Genomic DNA, 12,549 nt, shown 5'->3' on the forward strand with positions numbered 1-12,549 from the left:
TTACAAATGGATAGAATGTCATGAATCTGCATTTCAAAGGATTAAACAAGCCATTGTAACAGCACCATTCCTGGGTACTTTCAATCATGAAAGGAAGACTATTCTTACTACTGACGCGAGCAAAAAAGGTTTGGGAGCCACTTTATCCCAAGTGGTTGATGGTAAAGAGAGAATTGTAGCATTTGCTTCTAGGGCTTTAAATAAGGCAGAATCAAATTACTCAGTAATTGAAAGAGAAGCTCTGGCTTGTTTCTGGGCTATAAAACATTTTAAATTCTTCCTTTGGGGTACACAATTTACTTTACGTACAGACCACAAACCACTAGTTTATGTTTTCTCTACAAAATGTTTCTACAACTGTACACCTAGAACAATTGTGCTGCGGATTTTCTATCTAGAGTACCGTTGACTATAAATGAAGACTATGAGACCCCGTAATACCCAGTAATGGTTGTTTGTACTCTGGCTATCAGTGAAGAAGAATGGAAGTTGGCTGATCATAAGGATGAATCCCTATCCTTATTGAGAACATTAGCGAAGGAGGGATGGCCGGAATTTAGGAGGGATCTGGACGAAACACTAAAAAACTATTGGGAGGTTAGACATGAAATAAATGAAAACGGAAATTTTGTTTTAAGAAATAAGATAATACCACCGGCAGGATTGATACACAAAATTATCAATCTGGCTCATGAAGGTCATTTAGGCAGGAGCCTCACAAAAGCTTGTGTTAGAGAAAGATATTGGTTTCCTAATATGGACTCTATGATAGAAAATGAAGTAAAAAATTGCATTAAATGTGCGTGCAGTGACAAAACTAAAATTATTCGTAAAACTCCTATATATCCTGTGGCTGTACCAGACAAGCCTTGGACAAAATTGGCATTAGACATCATAGGGCCTATCAACATGAAAGGTGTTGTGAAACATTTTGCTTTAGTACTGATTGATTATTACTCGCATTGGATTAATGTAAAAATGGTAAGCCAAATCACCACTGAATCAGTTATAAATTTCCTTAAAGATGCTTTTGCTATGGAAGGAATACCCGCTACCTTGATCACTGACAATGGAGTTCAATTAACTTTATCAAAAATGAAAGATTTTCTTAACTCTTTAAACATACACCACCTCACTACAGCGCTATATTGTCCCAGGGCAAATGGTTTAGCCGAAAGGACCAACCGCATGATTAAAGAGTGCATCCAGTTAGCTAGTGTAAACCAAATAATCATTAAAAATGCTATTCGAGACATTTTATGGGCGTACCATTCTACTCCAAATTCAGTTGCAAAAATTTCTCCATTTTCTGCTCTAAAGGGCAGGAAACCAAGTACCAAATTCTTCCCTTCATGGTTAGGTGGAGGAGGAAAAAGTGATGCCATAACTCCACAATTAGAATAGAAAATCATCAAAACAATTACAAAAAAAATACAATACTAAACATGGTACTAAACAACAACAGTGGAAAGTGGGGGATAAGGTTTATGTTAAAAATCCTGTAAGGGGTTTTTGTCTGAATATGCGAGGCACTAAATTTTCCGGTCCTTTTGATATTGCCAAAGTGAAAAACAATGTGGTTAAGTTAACAAATGGTCAGTGTTGGAGTATGGACAGGATTGTCCAACAGCCATCAGCCCTCGTGAGGAGTGAAGGAAATTCCATGGAGAATGTCGAGAGTGAGGAGATTCAGCAGAGACGTGACGTCGGTACAGAGAGTACCAATAGAACTTCTTTTAAAACATCGATGTAGTGTATGTCAAATTATCTATTGAATGTATATATTTAAGACATCAATGTAGGTATGTCAAATTATTATTGAATGTATATATTTTTGATCACTTTGTATATATTGTGTGTGGAAGGGAAGATGTGTTGTAATTTAGTTGTAATATTTTAAGGTAGCAACATGTAATTACATATAGGCAGATTTTGTTAGATTAGAGGTTATGACATATTTAAATATAAGTGGTACGTTCCCCCCTCACCTTCCCTTTAGAATGGAATGTTCTGACTGTTAGGTAGAGGAGTTCACAATAGAATGTTGGGAGAGAGAGCTGAGAGAAGAGGAGATGTGAAGAGCTGATGAGGAGAAGTAGAGATGAAAATAAAGCGTGATTCTAAAGAATCATTGATCACTTATCATTATAACACTTGTGTTCTATTTAGATTTGAGTACCTAATTTAACAAACATCTGTTGTTCCATTATACATATTGAAATACTGACAATTATTTTTTAATGGAATGTTTCAATTATTGATGCAGAGGCTTTGCATTTTATAAGAAATTTTGATAAATTATCCAGATTTAGACCATAAATGATACTTTGGAGTCTGCCTAACTTTTGTTTTAACCGCACAATCGCCCTCTTTAATCTGCTTTGAAATGATATATAATAAATGCTTACAAATCCTAGGTTATTAATCTGCCCTAATATGTATGTCTCATTAAAATGAACTTATAAGGGAGTATCTATCTTCCTTAATGTTCGTTGCTTTCATACTATGAGCATTTTAGCAAAGTAATGGGAAAACCACCATATATTTGATCACATACACATCTGAAATTATACACACAATACATGATTTTAAAAATAAACTTTGAAATGTAGTATTCTTAAAGATACGATCTCCAAAGCTGGTAATGTTGTTATAAAACAAAGCACAATAATCACATTTATAGAAACATTTGGTTTACTAGCTATTAATGATAATTTATTCTTTGACATTTTAATAACTCAAAACATCACTCATACTTGAGATATTCTAACATTTTACTTGTAAGACCTCACACTAAAAATAGTTTTGTCTAAATATCTAGAATTATATCCGGTGTCCAAAAATTTGATTTTCATTGTTTGATTCCTGTTCAAAATCAGATTCCCCACATCATATTCTCCTACCTCCCTCACATTTCCCCAAAATGTAGATTTGTTTTTTGTTTGTAAGGAAAATTGTTCATAACATGAAAGACTACTGTTCTGTTTCCCTCCATGTATAAAGATTTCTACATCCAGAAATATGGCACATTACTGTATTGTGTGGTAAGGGTAAGACTAATCATTTTGATTCAAAAGAATATATAATTCTGTCAAGCTTTCGTAAGTACCCTTCCAGATTACCATGACATCTATGAGGCAACAAGACAGAGTAAAAAAAGTTGGTATTTACATAGGTTTTTATTCCACAGTATGTCATGTTCAAATGCACAAATGAAGAGATTGCTTATGAAGGTACACAATTTTGAACCTTTTGCACTACATTTGCATTGCTTGTATAACTGATTCTGACTTGGAAAACGTATTGTACATGTTTGTCAATCCTTTCCAAAATCATATTGGTATGATTCAAATAGGTAGCTGATATTATCTCTAGATACTTTGTCACCATCTGCAAACCTTGCTCATGATCTCTTACAGTATACAGATTACGAACATCCATTGTAACTAAAATATAATCCCCACACGACAAAATGTATTGCACCCCATAAATTCAGATAAGTTTTCAGTTAGTGAATTGATGCTTGATATGATGGGGCAGCAAGGTCAGCGGTCTATATTCAAGAATTTGTACTGATCAGATGGTATTGGACAAATCTAACCACTTTTTGTAACAGCACATTACAATATTTAGTGGCTTGCACCAGCTCTCTTCCATCTACAGAATGCAGGTGCTCCCATCACTTAGTTGCCTCATTGTCATAAACCTTCCAAATATAGGTATTCCACTCCTAAAGCTTTCAGTGCCAACCTTTCTACTCTATTTATATTTGAACACTTATAATTAATTTGCAAATAGTCTAAATAGTTATGCATTCAAAAAATGTCAATATCTCAATTAGATACAGTTGGTTAAAATGTTGTTTTTTTAATTTGAAGTTACAAGTTGAAGCTTCATGAGGGTCAATATTCAAAAGTAGTGCTCTACCTTCAATGTCACAATGCTCATCTTGTATGCTTATCGAAATTTGTAACACTTTCAAATCAGAATGGATTTAAAACAGCTTTGAGTGTCTGATATTCCCTTGAGCATATGTATTCTTGGATGTGTAAGCACCATGCTGAACTCCAAATAGAGCATTACTCATATGTTTTACTATAATAATGGCATGGTGATTAGTGTTAACACTTTCAAACATCTACTTATGCTATTGCTCTGGGGTTCCAATCAAACACTATGCTCTGGAAGAAAATAATTTATACAGTTAACTGTATAGGTTGAAAATATTATTTTTATAAACCTATGTTGAATTCTTTATAAAAATTAAATTTTTCTATAGAGTGTGTATATTGCATCACGTAAAAATATAGGCTACAAGCTTGTGTTCATTTCACATTGGAATAGCGGAAATCCAAGTGTTAGACCTTGGGGGAGAAGTACTGAGTCCACCAGTCTGAGGATGCACAATAGAAGTAAAAGTACATATATTTAATAGAGAAACACAGATTTTTTTCTGAGTCAACAAAAAGGAGGGACTAGGAGCTTATAAAGTGCCAGCATTTATGCTTCCCTGTATGAATGGATCGACAAAGAATATGTAGTTTCTAAGATACGTCAAATGGGAGATCCTGTAGGTATCACACCCATAACAAGAAAGGCTTGAAGAATATGAATATTCAGAAGCGAGAGCCCTCACCCGCCCAATTGGGTGGCATGCTTTATCATTGGGCAGCTCCTTGTTGGGCTGGCGCTGCAGTTAGGTGGCTCTTAGTCATTTTAAACTTTCATACCTCTTCCTTTTTTTTTTTTTTTTTTTTTTTTTTTTTTAATTAAAAAAAAAAAAAAATCCCTCTCCAGTCTACACTTTTAGCACCCGCACCTCAGGCTCTTTACAGCTAGTAACATCTAAAAAGATCTCCGGCAAAGAGCCTCCTGACTGTTACTCTTTTGCTAGCTAAGCAACGGGTGGCTATTAACTGGGGGAAGAAAACGTATTCAGCACTGAAACAATGGTTCAGAGATCTTGCCTACTGTAAGGACCAATTAGAGACCTATGCGGAAGAATTGCCAAGGGCCTCACGTCCCAGGGGCTTTTGGGCACCCATGACTGCGTATCTTCTGACATTGACTGAGAGCTGTAGATGGGGTATGTCTCACGATGTGATGAGAATGTTTTCCGTGGTCTGCACTGCCTATGCTGTTTTTCTTTTATTTCCTTTTCTTCCTTGTATCCTGAGACAATGTATGAGTATGTAACTGTGACAGTTACAGTGCGGCTCCGCAGTTGGGTAATTGTCATGTGGTTGTTTTTTTTTTTTTTTTTTTTTTTTTTTTTTTGTATGATTCTTTTGAAAATGCTTAATATAAAGAATTTAAAAAAAATTAAAAACAAAAAAAGGCCCCTCGTGGGGCCGGTTGGGCATTGCAGTGCAGGCCCAAGGAGCTGCTCCCCAATGATGAATCATGCCACTCAATCGGGTGGGTGAGGCCTCTTGCTTTTAAATATTGGTATTCCTCTAACCTTCTTGTTATGGGCGTGGTACCTACGGGATCTCCCATTTGATGCATCATAGGAACTGCATACTCCTTCTCCCTTTTTTTTTTTTTTTTTTTTTTTTTTTTTTTTTTCTCTCCCTCTGAGTGCCTAGTAAAATGAGTGAATGTTTTAGTGGCAATTACTGCTACAGCAGGCTTTTGGTATTTCTCTGGAGCAGTATCACTGCACCATTAAGTCTCATTAGGTCGGAATGGGGATAATGTAAAGTCCTATATTTTTTTTTTCTTGAATACTGAGGTGAAGAGCTCAGAATGTTATATTTTTTCCAGCGTGCAATTTTTAACCCCGACCGATATTTAACAAGAGATTAGTAAAAAGAGTTATTTGAGCGTTACTTTTAAACTATTTAAAACGAATTTCTAAAAAAAAAAAGTAAGGCAATTGGCGGTGTACAGGAGGTAAGGACACAAATAAAGATAAACATATGCATCTTTGAGGAAGTGGCAGACCAGGAAAAATCTATGAGGACTTGGCATCGAGAAAATGTCAGATAAATAAATTGTATATATCTCTTAAAAGCACCTTAAGTGGACCAGAACAAGCATGTGTATCCTCATTAATACTTTTCAGCAAGTCTGTCTTCCTAGTAGCACCGACTAAGTGAACTGAAGGATCATGAAACTGAATCTTTTTTGTTGATCTCATACATTGACAAATGTGTATACTTGAATATTGTTGATTGTATTTTTGATTTGTTATTTGTGTATATTTCATGTGCCGTCCCCTGCAGCATTTGAGGTTGGCATGTATTTTCCTATTTTTAAAAACTCACTTGTCCTTTATGGATATCCCTTCTAAATTAAGAAATGCAATGACTTTAAACAGGGAAGGTCTGTGTGTAGATAACCATTGTGCTACACAAGTTCTTTTGTGTTCTTCTTCAGACTTGCTCTTTTTTCTTCTACATATTTATATTTTTAGGATTTACTAGAGTAAATCATATTGCGATGACTGCGCTTCTTCTGTCGCCGAGAAAGAATTATATTCCTTTACTGTGACCTTTTATGTCTTTAAGACCTGCCTCTTCGACATAACATTGTTCTGCAGCATTATTAGTAGACTGTCAAGCATTGTCTTGGGAAACCTGACCAGATGCAATCTCATCCCCCAAAAATGGGTCAGAGCCTTTAATGCTGAATCATGTTTTTCTTTCCTTTGTACTTTCTATATTGCAATTACCACATATTTCAGCATCATATGTTTTAAGGTGTATTTTAGTCTGATAATGTCAGACACATAACATAATTGTAATTGTTTAATGAACATGTTTAATACTGTCCCTCTTTGACTTTGTTTTTGTATCCTTAACAAGTGGTCCCCAGATTATAGCAGGATGGTCCCTTTTGAAACTTGGGACAATGATATTTGCATTTCCTTTTTAAATACCAAATAGTCCAGATTCTATTTGGCGCACAAATGACTGTCCCAGCAACAAGACATTCACAGTTTGTTTCTCTGACACAATTCATGTGATTAAACACATATAACTGCATGAGAACTTAAGCCATAACTTTTTAGGGAGGTGACTTACTCTACCTATTCTGGAATGTAGTCTACTCACTTTATAATGTTTCTGCAATCTCTTTTCTGTGCCATGTTTGTAGCTCTCAGTTGAATTTAAAGTTGGCACACATTGCCTTGCACATAGAGACTTTTTAATATGGTTTAGTTAGTCTACTGAATGAACCTTGAAATGTCTTCATTAAGTTACATCACAAATACAGTTGACCTATTTACATCATTTAAACAAACGTGGGTTGCATAATAAAAGAACAGTTAGTATAGACAACTTAAGCTATTTAGTAGGACACATTCTTTATAGACCTTGCATATTACTTGTTGCTGAACATGAACTGTTGTTTGCTCTTTCGCAGGCGTATGACCAACATTTGAACATGATTTTGGGAGATGTTGAGGAGACAGTAACCACAATAGAGATTGATGAAGAAACCTATGAAGAGATATATAAGGTAAGTTCCTAATTATTTGTTATATTTGCATTTGTCAAAGGAAAGTGTTGTAAAACCTCTTCTCAGAAGTATACCACATGAAACCCTTCATATATCTTATTTCATAAATGCGTTGAATACTTGTTGAAACCAGGTTATTAGTATGTGTTTCGCCTTCTAATGGGATAGTTATGACAGTGTTTTGTATTTAAAATTACAGACAGACATTCTTGATCTATGTTTAATTTCATTGCCTCTAATGTTTACATGTTCAGTTGTTTTTATCACAAGCATTAAGTAAACTTGTACAGGTGAGACCGACAAACGTTACAGTGTCCCAATGGTCTCCTCTTTTTACAGTTCTGGGGATAGTGGAGATCGACATACGGATTATGTCTTTAGTCATTGAAATCTTTTTTTTTAAACTTGACACAGGCTTGGGCTAAGCACATGGCCATTTAAATAATGAAAAATAGATTTTTGGTTATTTGATTTAACTGGCATTGTGTATTAGTGAATGAATTACTTTATGATTTATAGGATTTGTTAAAAATGGATGTAAGGTTTAAATTGTATTGTGTAAAACTAAAAATAAACTACGTTTGATGATACTTCAGTGTAAGGATGCTTTGCGACATTTGTTGCTTTTGCACTGTGAAAGTTTCTTCCTTTTTGCATTTCTTCACCTCTTTCCCCATTCCACACGCATTTTGCAAACACCCCAGTCATAACTTTAACAAATCTTTTAATTGCCAGTGCTCCTTCATTTGAAACAATTCCACTCAGTTTATAATTCAGTATGCAAGAGCCCGTCGCACATAGCTGACCGCAGATTGCACATTTTGAGAAACACCTAAAGAATGCTGTTTCTGGATGTCAATGGAATTCTAAATTTTCCCTTTTCTTTTCTTTCAGTCCACAAAGCGGAACATACCCATGTTATTTGTACGAGGCGATGGTGTTGTACTCGTAGCTCCACCACTGAGGGTCGGCTGATGCTTCAATTACTGTCTTCTCTAAAAGTTCCAGTTTCAACTTATGTTCAACTATTCTGTTTTTATTTTTATAGTTCTTCATGACTCCAAAGTAGGGGTGTGTTTTATTTTTTGGGTGGGATTTGTTAAAATATGCTTGCGTGGTAGTATGGAGAATATCAAAACCAAACAGGAGAGCATTTGTTTTATTCCCATGGATAATTCTGAAAGGTCTGTGCTGTTTTAGTTTAAATAAGTCAGCCCTTGCTAAATGTAAATAAAACAGTTGGCTTTCGCTGCTTTTCCAGTCTCTTCATTTGTTCTTCTTTGTTTACACTAAACCACAAAGTATGTTCAAACTTAAAATTATAAAACGTCCTAACTCTTAAGAAATGTCTGTGTGCAAGAGTTTGTAAAATCACCTCTATTGATATAAGGGATTTCTGCGGTGTCTTTTAGTATAGTGGGCCTTAACCTGGAGGTCTGTGTGTGAACAGCTAAGCTTCTGCAACACCAGCTCATGGGATCCGCAGCTGTTTAGAAAAATAGCATTAGTAGATTAATACAGTGTGTGTGTATATATCTCAAGAGGTACTTCAGAAAATTATAAGATGCTCTGTAACTGAAAGAATTTAAAATCTGAGGGCAAACCGTAAGGTGGTATCCTTACCTTGATTTGTGGGAGCAGCACAAGTGCTGCAAACAAAATCTAGTATAGCCGGTTGGTGACTTCAATGGAAGCACTTTTTTTGTGTAAAATAAATAAAATGTAAAAGAAAGCGTGTACTAGGATCAAAAAAGAAGCAGTGATATTCTGGAGTGTAGCAAACTAGAACTACAGCATCAACCTCCCCTTTAAATTGTGAATTAAATACATTATTTTAAAATGTGCTGCTTCACGCCCCACGTGTCCAGCCTAGCACAAAAGGAAAAGAATGGAAAATGTATCTTTTGTCATGACCCCTTAATGCAAGGTGTACCTCACTATTCAGTCCTTAGTCTTTAATCACTTTCGTGAACCTATTTATGACCAATGTGAATTGGGCATCTCATACTTCCTACATACAGACTAAAAACAGCGGTACCCAACAGGCTCCTCAATAGTGATATCTTGATTTATTGAGGCGCTTGCAGATACTTAAGAGATGCTGGACATTATGGAGCCCAGCATGCAATACAATCTTCCTCAGGTTGCACCTAGGTAATCTGGCAGCAACCTACTTCCCTCTCGCTGCCATCCTCTTAGATTTATTTTTGCCACTTTCTAGATCCACATCATTAAACGGTTGAAATTCCTCCCCACTTATCGACTATGTTCTCTTAATTGCATTCCCCGCTTTCAGTTTTGACCAGAGGGTTGTCTGCTGGGTTCCATTATTCCTCTTTCTTAAATGTTTATTGTTAAATATTACGTGACCCGACATGAAGAGGGACTGCCGTGTTTTGTTCATTTTGTACCAATCGACTTCTTTTGCACAGTGGTCTTGCTGGGATCATCCATTGGTTGAGTTCTTCCAGTCCTTTCTGCAGCTTCTTGAACTTGATTCCAGTCGTCTCGAGCACATGCCCACAAACCCTCTGCCTGGTAACTGAGTCAATCAATCTTAAGAGGACACGGTAGGCTGTGTGCAGTTGTTTCCATAGTAAGTCTTTCGGTACGCTTTTTCCAGTAATCCAATATCCACGACCAGTCCTCCACTTCCAACTGGAGCGCAAACCTTCTCGATTAACGCAGTCTGGGGAACTTGGGACACCTAAAAAAACACGTGCAAAATGTGGGGGGAAAGACGTACTCTGGAACAGGCATTGGGGGCCACAGCTCTATGCAGCAGGAAATTAAACTCGAGGGGATTTGGGAGATTGGTCAGTGATCTAAGTAGGGCCTCCCAATATGGTCAACAACTTCAGAATCGATAGTTGTGTTTTTTTTTTTAACTACTCGTTGGTGGGTCTGTACCTGCTGGGCCTCTCCTCCTCGCTTTTCCTGCTCCCTCGCGATCAGATTCTGTTGCTTAGGAGGGCAGCCTGTTTACTGAAGAGCAGGTTCAAGAAGAAATACAGGGTGGTCGCTGTGATGGTGCCCCTGGTCCCAACCACCTTCCGCAGGCACTGTACAAAGTCTATCCCGCCTTTTGGCCGAAGGCACTGACTAGTGTTTAACTATGCATTGAAGACACAGGTAATCCCTGACTCCTGGCGAGGATCCGCGATTACTTCGAATTATAAAGGAGGTATAGGCAGAAACCGGAAAATTACACATTAATTGCTCTTCTTGACAATGAGGCTAAGTATTTCGCTGAGCTAATTTTAAAGGAGTTAATGGATTGGGCGATTGAGAGAAAAATAATTCCAGAAAAGCAACCAGGTTTTACTCGAGGAGCGGAGTCCACAACATACATCCTGGCGCTTTGTGTCTTATTTGATGTAACACAACTAAATCAAAAATCCCTTCATCTCTGTGTTGTTGATTTTTAGATCAACTTTGGTCTTGTTCTCCTTTGGACGAACCTATTATCCTGGGGTATCCCTGCAGCATTATTAAAAGGTTTTCAACCCCTTTATAATAGGCATATGGGTAAGAATAAAAAATATTGCCTTTTGGTGTATTGGACATTATGTGGAATTATTTGATCCTGGATGTTATCTTCTGTTTAGACACTAGATGGCACTGCTGTATTCTTTTGTAACCCAATGGTAAATCTGCCACTCGTTGAACTGATGCCTTGAATGAGCATAGGTATTTATTTATTCAGGAGTTTTAGAAGCATTCACTATAAAATTACTGACCTACATCAAGATATGGATAAAAGCAGTTGCACATATTTTAATAAATCTCCAAACTCTGCAGCTGTAGGTCTCGGATATCTACCTGGCAGGTGGCTTAATGGCATAGGTGAACACTGCTAGGCCGGGTGGAAAGTACAGAATCTTGGAGAAGATTTCAAGTGTTCCCTACAAATCGTAGCACTGGGCACTCACCCTCCAACTGAACGGTGTCCTCTCGACCCTCCTTGACTCACTTGGGTAGCGCAATCGCTGCCTCACTCAGAGGGTGATGTGAAGGCATAGACTAACAGTTATCACAGTTGCAATAAAGATAGAATTCCGAGCCTATTTCTTACTTTATATAATGTATTGACATTTTAATAACACATGCGCGTGTGTGTGTGTGTATGTGTATATATATATATATATGTGTATATATATATAGAGAGAGAGAGATACTAGTAAACATTGATGAAGCAGTAAGATATACAAGTGGAGTTCCATACCACCTCTCATCACCCTTTTTACAATCATACTGAATGTGATCACAAGTTGATCACGAACGATGTGCTATTCATATTCATTTGAGGACACAATCACAAAGCTTCCCCCACAAAAGAGTTTCTGATACATTCAGAGTCACCAGTTTATCTCTAGTAACATTACAACTATTACTAATGCATAATATGAAGAATGCAATAGGTGGGGAAATATTACTACATGCTAGCTTCTAATCTTTTGGAATCAAGTGTCTCCATGTTTACTTTCTTAGGGGGTCAACAGTGCCTTTGAAGTTTGGTATCTTACAATCCATAGGTGGTGGCGACACTACATTACAAGTTTTACAGTCGGGGGGACAGGCCTTGGTACTGAAGGCAGATTAAGTCCTAACCCTTGGAGGAAATGTTTGGCCCACTAAGTGCATTCACTAGGCCCATGCAGGACATCTTTGAGCTTCGGCTTGCCGCTTGCAAGCAAGTGGGTCTTCCGGATCTAGATCAGTGCACCTGGTGACAATCCATCCCTCAATGCCACACTGGAGAAGGGTGGTGGTTATTGGACAAATGTGAACGTGAGGGAAGGGAAGTCCATCAGTAACCAAAACTTAGGCAGGGGTAGCGAGTATTTTAAACAGTCACCACTCATCTCCTTTTCGCTTGTAGTTTGTTTTTGTTCCTGGGTTGCTGTCTTCTAGTCTCTGGTGAGGAGTCAAGAGTACACTTCTAACTCTGTGTCATTGTCTCATGGCTCCTTTGGCTGTCCTGGTACCACAAAGGCAAGGTTAGTAGCTGTGCAGGCCAGCAGAGCTTCTGTATAGTATTGGATTAAGCCCTGATCTTGAGGAAAGGGTAACACCTCACTC

At 37.3% G+C, this 12,549-nt stretch overlaps 1 protein-coding gene across 1 annotated transcript in view; it reads left to right on the plus strand.

Annotated features, from left to right (window-relative positions):
• Positions 1-8,715, plus strand: part of LSM3 (LSM3 homolog, U6 small nuclear RNA and mRNA degradation associated) — a 30,399-nt gene extending 21,684 nt beyond the window's left edge. The window contains exons 3-4 of the mRNA XM_069206291.1: positions 7,372-7,467; positions 8,362-8,715. Of these exons, the coding sequence (XP_069062392.1) occupies positions 7,372-7,467; positions 8,362-8,442 (177 nt within the window). The 3' untranslated portion in view covers positions 8,443-8,715. The remainder of the gene's footprint in view (positions 1-7,371; positions 7,468-8,361) is intronic.
• Positions 8,716-12,549: the final 3,834 nt, after the last annotated feature.

The sequence above is a fragment of the Pleurodeles waltl genome, chromosome 9 (assembly GCF_031143425.1).
Source record: "Pleurodeles waltl isolate 20211129_DDA chromosome 9, aPleWal1.hap1.20221129, whole genome shotgun sequence".
NCBI lineage: Eukaryota > Metazoa > Chordata > Amphibia > Caudata > Salamandridae > Pleurodeles > Pleurodeles waltl.